This window comes from Synchiropus splendidus, chromosome 18 (genome assembly GCF_027744825.2).
Source record: "Synchiropus splendidus isolate RoL2022-P1 chromosome 18, RoL_Sspl_1.0, whole genome shotgun sequence".
Classification (NCBI taxonomy): domain Eukaryota; kingdom Metazoa; phylum Chordata; class Actinopteri; order Syngnathiformes; family Callionymidae; genus Synchiropus; species Synchiropus splendidus.
In genome coordinates, this window is record NC_071351.1 from 390,874 (window position 1) to 404,136 (window position 13,263).

Sequence of the window (13,263 nt, forward strand, 5' to 3'; positions counted from 1 at the left end):
CGCACTCGCGACTGCCGGTTCCGTGTCGAGCCGACGGACAGACGCCAACTTCCCGAACCATGGAGAGCAGAGCCGACAGCAGGTGGCACGGTGATTTTTACTCAGCATCATGCAGCGACGCCATGGAAATGGCAGCATGAATCACCCGGGCAGGACACAAACTCTAAAAGACCAGACAAGAGTTGGTCCCATTGGAGGGCTCCTTCCGGTCGAGTCCACGTCTCTGGAGGCTCTGCAACAGCATGGGCGGCTCCACGCCTGCTCCGGCTGGACACGGGCTGTCAGGAGCGACCTGCGGTTCTCTCCACGAACCCGGGGATTGGGACTGGTCAACAGCCGCTCACCTCACCCACCGGAGTTGAAACCAGAACACTGAGTGAGCTCAGCTCCACGACATGCACACACACGCTGTGGGACACGGCAGCGATGAGATGTTGGCTGGATCCATGAAAGCAACAATCACAGAAGCGATGCTGAGCAGCGTGGCAGCAAGCCGTTCTAGTTGCTCTCCGGCATCAGGTCGAACCTGCAGGACACAGAGGTGCAGGTCAGGAACACTCTCGACACAGTCCCGCTTCTGAGGCAGCAGCCCGCTCTCGCCCCCTGCTGGTGATCCTGTTCCACCACACATGCCTCAGAGCCGAGGACTCGGGCGACCTGCTGGAGCTGGACCGGCCAAACGCACTCACCAGCTTCTCAGCACCATGACTGCTCAACAGTTCAAACCACCACACACACACTTATGGGGAGACGCCCGAAACACACGCACATATGAGGAGTCAGAGAGAGGAGGGAGAGAGAGGAGGCAGAGAGAGGAGTCAGGGAGAGGAGTCAGAGAGAGGAGGGAGAGAGGAGGCAGGGAGAGGAGTCAGGGAGAGGAGTCAGAGAGAGGAGGGAGAGAGGAGGCAGGGAGAGGAGTCAGAGAGAGGAGACAGTGAGAGGAGACAGGGAGGAGTCAGAGAGAGGAGACAGGGAGATGAGGGAGAGAGGAGTCAGAGAGAGGAGGGAGAGAGAGGAGTCAGAGAGAGGACACAGAGAGAGCGGCAGGGAGGAGACAGAGAGAGGAGGGAGAGAGGAGTCAGAGAGAGGAGACAGAGAGGAGGCAGGGAGGAGTCAGAGAGAGCGGCAGGGAGGAGACAGAGAGAGGAGGGAGAGAGAGGAGACAGAGAGGAGGCAGGGAGAGGAGTCAGAGAGAGGAGGCAGGGAGAGGAGGCAGGGAGAGGAGTCAGAGAGAGGAGGCAGGGAGAGGAGTCAGAGAGAGGAGGCAGGGAGGAGGCAGGGAGAGGAGTCAGAGAGAGGAGGCAGAGAGAGGAGGCAGGGAGAGGAGTCAGAGAGAGGAGGCAGAGAGAGGAGTCAGAGAGAGGAGTCAGAGAGAGGAGGCAGGGAGAGGAGGCAGGGAGAGGAGGCAGAGAGAGGAGGCAGGGAGGAGTCAGAGAGAGGAGTCAGAGAGATGAGTCAGAGAGAGGAGGCAGGGAGAGGAGGCAGAGAGGAGGCAGGGAGGAGTCAGAGAGAGGAGGCAGAGAGAGGAGGCAGGGAGAGGAGGCAGGGAGAGGAGACAGAGAGATCATAAAAATGATTTGGAACAGGACTGTATTTCTGTCAGACGGCTGCTTTTGATGGCTTCCTCCTCAGGCTCGCCTCAACCAAGCAAACCTCGTAAGAGCTCCTCAACATCAGGCGGCGCTACAGACGTGTGTTGCTCCTCACCATTGTGTGACTCCAGACTTGAGGTCCAGTTGGTCCAGGTCCAGCTGCAGCTGAAGAGGCGAAGGAGTTGGTCTCAGTGTCTCTCATGTGTTCTTCAGAGATGAGAGCACCTACCTTTCCCATCATCTCTCTCTCCCGGCTCATGAAGGAGACGCTGTTCTTCACCGCCAGGTCCAGTTTCCTCTGAGATGCCTCCTCCAAAGACAAGTCAAAGTCAAACCTTCAGAAGAAGAGCACAGGTGAGCCTCGTCGCCTTCAACCAGGAGCTGTGGAGGCTGTTACCGCTCGTTGAACTCAGGGTTCAGGTCCCTCTTCTTGGTGGAGGTTTTCCTCTTGGTGGTGGCCTTCTTGTCAGGCAGCAGGATGAGGGTCACATACGGGTCAGCACCATCTTTGGAGCAGGCGGCCAGAGCTCTGTCAGCAGCAAGCACAGCCAGGTGAGAGCAGCCAGCGGGGGCCAGGTCCGAGTGCTCAAAGAGACCTGCAGGAGTGGACGGTGACCAACAGCCGCGCCTCCTCCAGCGAGTAGCTGATGGTCAGCTTCACCTGAGCCACCGAGTCCGTGGCCCTGCACACACTCAGAGCCACGTGAGGCGCAGACTCACACCCACTGGCAGCAGACACACACACTCACATGGGGAAAGCGCTCCTGCGTCGGATGTCAAGATGTGACGGGTCCCAGCGGGGGATGATGGTCTCCTCACGACACTTGGCCAGCTGCGTGTCCAGGATCTGAGGGACGTTCCACCTGGGTTAGCAGCGCCTGAGCCACAGCTGACCGCTGCCCAAACACAGCTCTTTTGAACTGTGACTTTAGGCAGTGGGGAGGCGAGGCGCACCACTCGCCGCTTCATTTCAAAAGGGAGGTTCTTCTAACAAGAGCGACGGAAGATGCAGTTGTGTGCTTCACACTGCAATTCATGATTGTATTTATTTTTTCTGCATGATTGCGTGAAGTCCCGAAGCACTAGTTCCCCTCACTGACATCGGCAACAAAACGGATTCTGAAACGTCGACGATGTTTTTTGAAACGAATGCTATTGTTCATCTCATATTTCGTCCAGACTGCAGGGGCCTCGTGCAGCAGCGGTCAGCACGCCCCTTTCCTCGGTGAAGCCGGACCTAACTTCAAGTGAGCGTGGACGCTGAGCCGTTCTCTACAGCGCTTGGTCCACTGGCCACGCTCGGTGGTGATGCCAGGAAGTGGACGTCACAGACACATCAACACTAGGCACCGATGAACTCAAGAGCCAGCGTTCCTCATGTTATCGGAGCTGTGGCTTCACACGTGTCCTCGGGAGTTGACCACCAGGACGCGCTGCTCATGCAGAACAAGCCTCCCTGGGACTGGAACCACAGAGTGGCAAACTCCGAAGAACAAGAGTCAACATGGGTGAGCAGTGTCAGGCAGGAACAGGTCTGCTACGAAGGTTGTGAGCAGTGGCGAGAGATGTGCACTTCAAATGTGATGTGATGTCAGTCTGCCGGTGGGTCACACTCACACGCTCATGCGCATATATACAGAGACATCGTGTTTCAGCGAGTCATTCCATCAAAAGCCTTGACACGGCTGAGACGGCGACAGCGATACCTTCAGCGTGGCTCGCAGCAGTATCTGGCTCTCGGGCAGCGCCCCCTCCAGAGGCAGCCAGCGGTCCAGAACCAAGCCCGCCTCCGTCATCACCTCCCTCAGAGGAAGAGCCAGGGAGCCCAGAGCCTGAGCCCAACTGTGCGACAGCTGGCGGAGCACAAGACACTTCAGGATCTGAGGGGCTCCACCCGAGGTCACGTGACTCGCACCTTGACCGTGAGCGTCTGGTCTCTGGGGTCCCGCACCAGAAAGTGAAACGCTTCGTCCCATCGTGGGGAGGTGGAGCGCTCGCTCACCTGCAGGAGAAACGGCAGTGGCTCACGGGTCCACGGCACAGCCGCAGGTTACCACACCTTTGTCTTGAGTGACACGTTCTTCACGGTGACCTCAGCACCCACTTTCGGCTCCTTCCCGTTCTTCTTCAGCTGTAACACAGAGCCACAGTCACGCCGCCGCCACAGCCGCCGCCACCCTGACGTGTTACCGGGAGACCGTGAGCCCGCTCCACATAGACAAAGAGAACCGCCGCCGAGGGCACCGTCTTGTTCTGGTACGACTGCTGGGTCTGGAAGTGGAGGACCTGTCGGGGAGGGGAGACCCACAAACTCCAGTGAGATGCTCCCAGAGGAAGGAGAGCGCAGAGCGGCAACTCACCTGCTCCAGTCGGAGGAGGTCCGACACTCGAGGAAGCCACTCCAGGATCAGATGGAGCCGGCCGGACTTGACATCGTTCAGAGTGAACCACTGCGGGGAGCACACAACAGACACGTCGCAAGCGCGGACTCCCAAGCTCATCTGTGACTCACCGTGTCGACCAACTGGGCACTGATGATGTCACGCAGGCTGAGCTTGAACCTGCCACCACAGAGGTCATCAGGACTCGATCGTCTTACAGTCGGCACCTTCCACTCACCGTCCCAGGAAGTCGTCCTGGTCCAGGTCTTTGTCAAAGAGCTCAAACTGGACCTCCTGACCAGGCAGCTGCGTCAAGATCACCTGAAACAGAACTCAGGTGAGAGACGCTCCTGACTGACCACAGCAGCAAGGCCCACCTCGTAAAGCTCATTCCAGACGGGGTTGAGGTTCTCTTTGATGGTGTGGCTGCGGAACGTGATCCCAGCCACCTTGATCTTCACGTAGGGGTCGCTCTTCCCCTTCACTATCCCCCCCATGAAGTTGTCCTTGGCGATCAGGTTCTGGGCCTCCAGGAGGTGGATGCGCAGGACGCCCTGTGGACACAACAAGCAGCACCATCCAGCGTGGAGCTCTGAGGGACAGCCAGGCAGCTGGCAGATACCTCAGAAGCAAACTCAGGGTCTGGAGTGGTCTGCTGCGGCCGTGAGGCCGCTGGTTTGGCTAATCCACCCGCAGCCACGGGATTTCGCTCAGAAGTGATTCCTGCTTCACCCGGCACTGAGCCCGGAGCCAGAGGACCAGAGGGGAACGGCGTTGACTGGTGACTGGTGTCATCGTTCAGCCACAGAACCTGGAGCAGAGGTGAGAGGGAATCACAGCTGCGGCTCATTCCTCCAAGCCGACCACACAACCAACCCGCAGCACGATTTTGAAGGAGATCCTGCTGGCAGGAGCAGAGTTTTCCAGCTGGAACCACTGGTCCAGGGTCAGGTCGGGAGCCCGCAAGATGTGGGTCAGGGGGATCCTGAGGGTCCCCAGAGAGGACGCCCGGTCGTCGTCCTTCACCTGCGGGAGGAAACTCAGATGCTGAAGGACCAAGGCGCTTGATCTACCAGCTTGAGCACCAGACATCCACTCACCTGGACGTCGATGTCTTGGTTGCTGGGGTCCTGGATGAAGAAGGTGAAGGCGTCCTTCCAGGCTGGGTTGTGGTTGCCATAGCAGGTCTGCGGAAGAGCAGCAGGGTGAAGCTGGAAGTTGCTCACGCGCATCAGCCTGACACTCAAGTACCTTGCTTTCTTTGGTGGAGTCCTGGATGGAGATCTGGACCATGGGGCTCGGCTCCTTGTTCCCTTTCCTCAGCTGAAGGCAGAAGATAAAGTGGAGCTGCCGCAGGACAGTCAGTCAGACAGCGTGGAGCTCACCGGCAAGGCCTGAGCTTGATCTAGGTAGACGGCCAAGATGGCGGCAGACGGGGGTTCGGCCGTTTTGCTGCCCAGGTTCTGGTTCTTCTGGATCACCTGCCATGTCCAACATCAGAGGTCACCCACCTGAGACCCACCTCAGACCCACCTCTCAGATGGACAGATTTCTTTTTTTTTTTTCACGTCTCATCGCAACAGTTGCTGCAGTTCGGGCTGACGTGATCACATGAGCCCAACAGCAGCAGCAGAATCCCTCCGTAACCTTCTGACACTGCAGTGCGAGAGGCTCACCTCCGTGAGTCTGTCTGCAGACGACAGCAGCGACAGCCACTCCAGCCTCAGGTGGACGCTGCCGGACGGGACGTCCTTCAGGTCGAACCACTGGTGACAGAAACAGAACCATTCTAGTGCAGATATGAGCCAGTCCCATGAGAGTCAGCAGTCTGGTGTCACATGACGCCTGCACCAGTTCGACCCACCACAAAGAGAAACAGCCACTCACATCATCCACGACTCGGGCCGTCTTCACGTGATCAAAGTCCACTTTGACCCTGGGAGAGAGACGAGGAGCCGGAGATGAAAGAGGCTCACACAGCAGAAGTGACTGGATTGTAGGGGGTGACAGGGAAGTAAATCTGTGGTGGCTCCAGTCTTCTAAAGCGCATGATGGATGCAGCAGCGGCAGGCCAGAGGACAGAAGTATAAAAATAAAGACAGGATTTGGTGCAGTGGGGGGCTTCTTCATCAGAAGCGCTTCTTCTTGTTGACCTTCTCAGAAACCATTTTGCCAGTGGAGGGGGGCGTGGCTGAGTCAGCACAGACGGAGGTGACATGAGAGCAAATGAGAATGAGTCCGCTACCTGCCCAGGAAGTCATCCTGGTCTGGGTCTTTGTCAAACACTTCCACCTCCAACTCCTGACCAGGCACTTCATGGACAATCACCTGACGAACACACAAATAAACGCACGGATCCACAACACACACGCGCGCACACACACACACACACACACACAAAATGAGCCGATTTGCAAATCAGCCACACACGAGATATTTACACAACAACATGCAAACAGACGCAGCGGCGGCTGCGGTGTGCACTGTTGTTCACGTGTCACGCCTCCTGGGAGTCATGACAGCGCTTCACATCGCCTTCCTCTTCACACACTGCTTATCACGCAGGAAGGATGCTGCGATACTGAGGTGTCGTGGTGAAGCAGATGAGACCACACAAACGCCCTCAGAGTTCTTCATGAGCTGGCGGACCAGCCACTCCAGCTGAGCAGCAACAGTGCGACCAGCAGGGCCGCGCTTGCGCTCACCTCGTACAGCTCCCTCCACTGAGGGTTCAGGTTGCTGTCCACAGTGTGAGAGGTGAAGATCTGCGTTCCCACTCGCAGCACAGCGTAGGGGTCGGACTTGCCCTCGATCAAGCCCTTGATGACGGTGTCCTTGGCGCACAGGTCTTCAGCCTCCAGCAGGTGGATGCGCACGACTCCCTGGAAGACAAAAGGCCTTTCAAAGGCGCAGAACTTGGCCAGCTGACGTGCAACGTGTTTCAGAGAGTCACCCGTGGGAGGGGGGAGCGCAGCTGAGCAACCTGCAGGTCAGCCACCAGGGGGATAGTGAGACGGTTGGGGAGCACCAGGTAGGAGGCTATAGCGTCCATTATCATCGTGTCCGACATCGCACTGCAAACAAGGACAACGTTGTACACTATGCAGAGACAGGCAGACACAACCGATCTGTGTCCGATTCCGAAACAGAGGTCAGACTGTGACCACGGCCCGGGTTGGTGGAGATCCCATCTGCCGCCACAAGGTCAGAGAGTGGCGTGTTGTGGACTTGAGCTACACATCTCTCAGTCAAGGCATTAGGAACACAGACTCCACTGTCATCCCTCATGCTCTTAAAACACCCCTGTCACGGCAGACGACAGTCCATATCACCGAGGAGCCATACTGACCCTGACGTCGACACACTTCATACGGACCACGCTCGCAACACAGAGACACGGCATCCAGGTCCTAATCCTTCAGATGTCGTATGTGCTTGTGTATAAACCTATTGCTGCGACACCAACATCAGATGAGCTGATGCCACGCCTGTGAGTGGGGTCCCCACAAAAAGGACTCACTGGAGGCCCGGAATGTCCAGCAGGTTGGTCAGGCCCGTCCAGTTGATGTCCAGCCTCTGTCAGGAGGAGTCAGAGTCAGCGGCGTCGACTGGCCCCCGGCCCTCCATCTGCACTCACCGGCCGGCGGATGAAGAACATGGTGATGGCTCCCACCAGCGGCAGGTCCCCGATCAGCGGCTCCAGGATCACACGCAGCTTCCCGTGCAGCTGGACACGGAGCAGAAGCAGGGCTCGGTGGAGGAACGCTCAGGGATGCACAGGTATCTCACCTGGATTCCCTTGACGCCAGCTTTACAAAAGTACTTCTTGATCTCAACGTTGATCTCCACGTCGCCCGCGTAGCTGCAGGAAGAGCGTGTCAGTGCACACCACTTCAGCGCATCATGTCACCATCACAGCGTTTGGCACAGCAGAGAGAAGAGGTGTATCTCAAGGCGTTGGTCTTCACCATCGGCAGCAGCTCCGTCCCTCCACTGAAGCCTCGGTCGTGCGACCACAAACTCACCTCGGGAGGGACGGAGGGAGGCAGTCAGTGTGTGAGAGCGTGGGCGCCATCAAACACTCTTAAAACAAACGCCGCTATTCTGTCATTTATTTTCAAAAGAGAGCAAATAGTTGTTTGTCGGCCGTGATGATGGAGTCATGATAATTACCTGCAATGACAATTCCAACTGCCTCAACTGACACCAAACAAACCCTGTTAGCACGTTAGCTGCCATCCAAGATGGACGTCAAACAGAAGAGAAACGGACCCACACCCAGGCGCAGGTCATTGTCGTGATGATTTTGGCGTGTGTTTTGTGAGTGTCTGTTTGTTGTGGTCAGCAGTGACAGTCAGAAACATGTCACGTCCGCTGTTGCTTTTCTCTCTCTCTCTCTCTCTCTCGTCCACTCAGCTCCCCCGGCAGCTAACAGACGTTAGCATGCTAACAGGCTTCAGCACGTTCCAAATACGTTTCAAACAGAGCTCACGTGTCGTGGGAAACTTCCCAGAAGTGCAGACTCCTTGTGTTGAATTCATACTTCAAGTTCAAAACCAGGAAATTGCTTGAGGAAACATCTTTGACTGACAGACGCGACAGCGAATGGGAGACAGCTGAGGGCGGGACTTGGGCCCGCTCGCTCTTCTTCACCTGCCTCGGGAGCTCACCTGACACACAGGTCCAGCATCACTTGCCTCTTGTCTTGCTCGGTGTACGCCTTCACACCGACGATCTTGAGCGCCTGCAAGAACAAGCTGCAGTTACAGCAGCGCTTGGGAGAGCTGCCGCTGTCACACACACCTTCTCGCCCAGGTTGACCTTGGTGAAGCTGAGGGTCTGCAGGTGGATGCTGGAGGCTCGGATGGATGGGGCGACCGTCTCCAGCAGCAGCTTCTCCAGGTACTGACCCAAAAAAGGCCAGGCCTGCTGCAGGATCTGGGCGGGGCAGAGAGCACAGTCACCTTTCCACAGGACGTGGCCACCACAAAACTCAAGCCGAGGAGGTCTCGTCAGAGGACCTCCCGGACGCCGCCGCTCCTCGAGCTCGCTCAGACCCCCTACCTTGTTTATCCATTCTGCTTTTTCCACATCAGGAAAGGTGACCTGCAGGAGAGTGGACAGAGAGGAATGTGACATCGTCGTGCCAGGTGACCTTCCGCCTTTAACACACACTGCTGTAGAAGATGCTTTCACTTCAAGAGTGAGGCTCCAGGAGAGCAGAAAGTAAACAGAGATCCATCGCCATGACAACTGCAGCAGCTCTACGGATGACATTTGAGGAAATGAACTGCTCACAACACACACAAACTCTAGCTCTCTCTCACACACACAGCACTTGGATATACAAACACACTAAATTTAGCTCACTCTAAAACACACACTGTCTGGCTCCCATGTTTCTGCCTCGGGTTCGACAACACGCTCAGAGGCTGACTCACATGCACACATGACAAACACCACACTCAACATCCAGATAAAGCCTCCAGGCAAACACACACACATCGATAAACGATTGGAAGCAGAGACGCACAAACACGCAGCTCTGCATCCACAAAAGGAGCGACTGCTGTGAGTCATGACTGTGACTGAGACTGGTTCAGAAATCAGTGTTGTGGATTGTGTGACCAGAACCCGGACCACATGACCTGCATTCCACAGCAGGTCACAGGTTTGGGGCCTGAGCGGCAGGAATGTCTCAGCCTGTCAGTTCAGGTGTGATGGAGACATGGACAGGTTTGGTGTGCACCTCTGGGTCCAGTCTGCAGCCTGGTGCCGGCCCTGCTTCTGAGGACCTGTTGGTCATGAGCCAGGAAGTGTCCCGCGCCCCTCCTCCCTGTGCAGAACAAACCAGCGGGCTGACAGAGCATGTGATGCTGATCACACTTGCTCCACTGACAGTCAAGTCCTGTCCACATTTGACGCCCATGATGACGAAGCCATCAGTGTGTGGAGCAAACACACACATTATCGTCTGATTACTCGAGAGACAAACAAGGACGCACGAAAGAAAGACAGTCAACAAAGACCCTCGTTTTTTCCCTCAGGAGCAGCTCCCTGGGGGCGGGGCTGCCGGGGCGCTCTGGGCTCTCATTGGGCCGGGTGTCCTGACAGACAGGCCACTGGGCCAATCTATAGCCACCTTCCCTCTCTTCCCCGGGGCCAAAGAAAGAACGCGCGTCCACGGGCCCCTCAGTCGATCGGGAACTGCAGAGACTGAACCTGTTTCAGGAAGCCGCCTCTTTCAAACTCAGTTTGTCAGGAGGCGACGATGACACGAGAGCAGGGCTTTCGTGTGGACCTCCGTTTCGATCGCGTCCAGAAACATTCACGCGCGATGTGACCCGGAAGAGGGGAAATAAAAAGGCAAGCTTGTTACCAACGACGCACTTGACAAGTGTAACTGTGATCCAAGTATGAGGTGATCACAAATTCATGCTGGAGAAGTACATTCATAAGAAGCGCCGAGTGAAAGTCACGAGGCGCAATAACAAATTAGAATTCTCATTATAATAACGTCTATCATAACGCGCGAGTGTGGAGGATGTTTCTTACCCAGGGGGGCAGGTCCCGCTTGGACCTGTACACCCTCTCGGTGGTGAACTCTCTCTCGTTGTCCAGCAGGAACATGGAGGAGCGGATCCTCATCGTTTTCTCCAAGCGACTGTGCTTCCAGCCCATGTAGATCATCAGTCCAAACAGCACCAGGCTGATGTTCAGGCCGTAGTAGCCGGCCAAGTAGACCGGAACCAGCGCCCCCAAGGTCTTTCCGAAGGACCACAGCACCCAGGTGGCCCTCTGCCCGGCGGGGGGGCTCTCCGGGTACTCCGCTCCCGGTTCTGCTTCAGCGAGTGCCATCGCAAGCGCCGTCTGCTTCTCCAGGTTCCGCGGCCGACAAACAAGAGTCGAGGCAGAAGCAAGCGGCGGACTAAATCATCTTCCGAGTTCCGCAGAGAGCAGGACCAGATGCCCCCGTTCTCAGCAGGGAGGGTGGGACCAGCTCGAGAAGAACCGCCTTCACTCTGAATCCCCCGCGAACCCAAAAAGCCAATGGTCAAAAGCGTCCCGACCTGGCATGCGGAGGACGACGGAGGGCTCCCGGTGCCTTCTCATGTCGGCGCAGAGACGCACAGATGAGGAGGAGGAGGAGGAGGTGATGAATGAGGAGGAGATCCGCTTCTTCCTCCTCTGAGAGTGCCTCGTTCCCGCGCATGCGCTCTCCTCCCCTGCAGCAGGTGAGGCCGCGCGCGCGCGCGGCAGAGAGCGGCGCAGGGGGAGACCAGCGCCGCGGGCCCGGTCACGACTCCCACCTCCCGGAGGTTCTGGTGGAACCTGCTCCGGTGGAGGATCCTGAAGAACCCAGTGTTTGCTCTGAGGGAGTGAAGTTCAACACTCGTCTGTGTCAACACGACCGCTCGCGCAGCGGGTTACACTCAGTGAAACATTAGGGCCATGCAGCGGTCAGTGGCTCGGTGCTGGGCGGGACTTCCGAGAGCGAGCGTGACCCCTTCAGGCAGCACAACCTTCTGCCAGGCCACAAGAGTTTTTATCCTCACCACTTAGCGCTCGTATCGGGGAGTCGGACTCCTGCAGCCGTCAGATCACGGCCTCCGCTGTCGCCATGCCACAGTCACGTGACTCGCCGGCGCCACAGCGACACCTGCCTGAACCGACGCCTCAGGAGCGCTCCACCAGCAGAGGCTCATCAGGAGGACCTGAACTCATCTGGCCAGGTTCCAGGTTCTCAATGAGCCAAACAAGCAGAAGTGATGTTACAAACCAAAACCTTTAATCATAGTATGAACAACAACAAATGACAAAAGTTGAGGAACGACAACGTCTCAGAGGTGAAGACAGCAGCTGCAGGCGGCGCCGCTGGACTCTGGTCTCAGGTCTTGGTTCTGGTCACGAGTCACTCCGGCCCCCAGATGGTGGCGGAACCCTGGAGCGGACGGAACCGCTTACTTGGACCTCTGCCTCATCTTTCTCCTTTTACGCTTCAGCCTGCGGAACGTAAAGCACCCACTTGTCTCCAACACACCAACAGCCTGGCCGCGCACAATACAGGAGGCTTCATCGAGAGCGCAGGTCCAAAACATGGAGCTAGACCCGTGTTGAACACAACCTCCGATGGGCACCTCAAGTGAACACGTGACCACCACGAGCTCGTCTATGGAAAAACCTCCAGGTCCACACGTGTTCCCAGAACCAGAAGCCGTTCAGTCGCTTTACACCGTCTTGCTCAGGTTCTGACGACACGGTAACGAGCAAAAACCCCTCGGATACAATCGCTGGATCACGCACGCACCAAGACTAAACGTTCACAGACCGAGCTCGCTGGGAGAACCTCACCTGCGCATGCGCTTCTTCCGCCACTGCAAAAGAGAAACAGAGCGAATTAATCAACCATGGAGATTTAGGTGGCGCGGCCACGAAATGCGAGTCTCCAGGTCAAAGAAAATGTGCAGTGTACTTTAGATGGACCCAGCCGGCTAGCGACCGACCGCCAGCCTGCTAGCTTAGCACTCGCTAGCACACACGGATCTAGGTCTAATAAACGGTGGGAGAGCGAGCGAAAATACCGACCTTGGCTCTCATGTTGAGGAGGAACGTCTGTGAAAAGAAGAACACAAGCAAGACATCAGCTGGATGGCTTGGAAACAGGGAGGATTCACGTGGATTGCAGAGAGAAGGCTCTGCAGCCGCTACATACCGTTCGACAGTCGACTCAACCAAGGACGTCATCAAGGCGCGACCAGCCATTTATACTGCTGCGCGTCACCAGCTGGAGGATCATGGGAGGTGGAGCTCCGGCCTTCCTGTTCATCTGTGACGTCACATGTCCACTTGTGGCTGTGCACTGCTCCCAATGTTAGATGTGGAGATGTGGCTGGACCCGCGCACGTGCACCCGTCAGCCAGCCGGCCCTGCGACAGCTTCCTTCAGCAGACGTGAACGCGAAGGAGGCGGGGGTCGCTTCTCCCACCGCGTGACACATACCGGCTCAGCCCCTGATCCAGAACCTCCAGACACCAACTGAAGCACTGGCTCAGATGGGAGAGGCAGGAACAAGGTCATGTTCCCTCACCAGACGAACACCTGTCCAGTCTGACGCTTTATCACGCACACACACACACGCAGTTCTGAACCCAGAGGTTTTCTGATCCACGGCATCACCCAACACTTCCGCCTCAAAAGGTTTCATGCACAGCACCACGAGGCTGCGCCCCATCGCAGACCTGGCTGAGACAGTAACCACGATCCCATCGCGTCAATGACAAACAGCACGG

At 56.9% G+C, this 13,263-nt stretch overlaps 1 protein-coding gene and 1 long non-coding RNA gene across 3 annotated transcripts; both read right to left on the minus strand.

Moving 5' to 3' along the window:
• Positions 1 to 74: 74 nt before the first annotated feature.
• Positions 75 to 11,172, minus strand: esyt1a (extended synaptotagmin-like protein 1a). 2 transcript variants are annotated; one of them, XM_053850543.1, is made up of 31 exons: positions 10,529 to 11,172; positions 9,038 to 9,079; positions 8,777 to 8,911; positions 8,644 to 8,717; positions 7,763 to 7,835; positions 7,611 to 7,700; positions 7,494 to 7,549; positions 6,927 to 7,047; positions 6,679 to 6,855; positions 6,219 to 6,301; positions 5,861 to 5,909; positions 5,650 to 5,739; positions 5,359 to 5,454; positions 5,225 to 5,296; positions 5,074 to 5,160; positions 4,850 to 4,999; positions 4,596 to 4,784; positions 4,351 to 4,527; positions 4,212 to 4,294; positions 4,105 to 4,153; positions 3,953 to 4,042; positions 3,783 to 3,878; positions 3,652 to 3,723; positions 3,508 to 3,594; positions 3,299 to 3,445; positions 2,342 to 2,439; positions 2,189 to 2,284; positions 1,990 to 2,121; positions 1,822 to 1,927; positions 1,708 to 1,757; positions 75 to 526 (listed from the first exon to the last, which is right to left on the minus strand). In XM_053850543.1, exons 1-31 carry the CDS (start codon positions 10,829 to 10,831, stop codon positions 499 to 501), a joined length of 3,198 nt encoding a protein of 1,065 aa, XP_053706518.1. In that variant the 5' UTR covers positions 10,832 to 11,172; the 3' UTR covers positions 75 to 498. The 2 variants fall into 2 exon arrangements, with proteins under 2 accessions (XP_053706518.1, XP_053706519.1); XM_053850544.1 differs by having other exon boundaries at positions 76 to 526; positions 2,189 to 2,275.
• A 568-nt stretch (positions 11,173 to 11,740) lies between these two features.
• Positions 11,741 to 12,761, minus strand: LOC128749994 (uncharacterized). Its single transcript, XR_008413000.1, has 4 exons — positions 12,687 to 12,761; positions 12,560 to 12,586; positions 12,326 to 12,348; positions 11,741 to 11,977 (listed from the first exon to the last, which is right to left on the minus strand). It is a non-coding gene; the product is annotated as an uncharacterized LOC128749994 (long non-coding RNA).
• Between the last annotated feature and the right edge of the window lie 502 nt (positions 12,762 to 13,263).

What these genes read in the sequence shown, in the direction of transcription:
- esyt1a (XM_053850543.1), bottom strand. Translation starts at nt 10,831, where the DNA reads ATGGCACTCGCTGAAGCAGAACCGGGAGCGGAGTACCCGGAGAGCCCC. An exon ending in AGCGGGCTCACGGTCTCCCG is followed by an intron (nt 3,724 to 3,782) that starts GTAACACGTCAG and finishes TCTGTGTTACAG; the next exon opens with CTGAAGAAGAACGGGAAGGA. An exon ending in ACGTGTCACTCAAGACAAAG is followed by an intron (nt 3,595 to 3,651) that starts GTGTGGTAACCT and finishes TTTCTCCTGCAG; the next exon opens with GTGAGCGAGCGCTCCACCTC.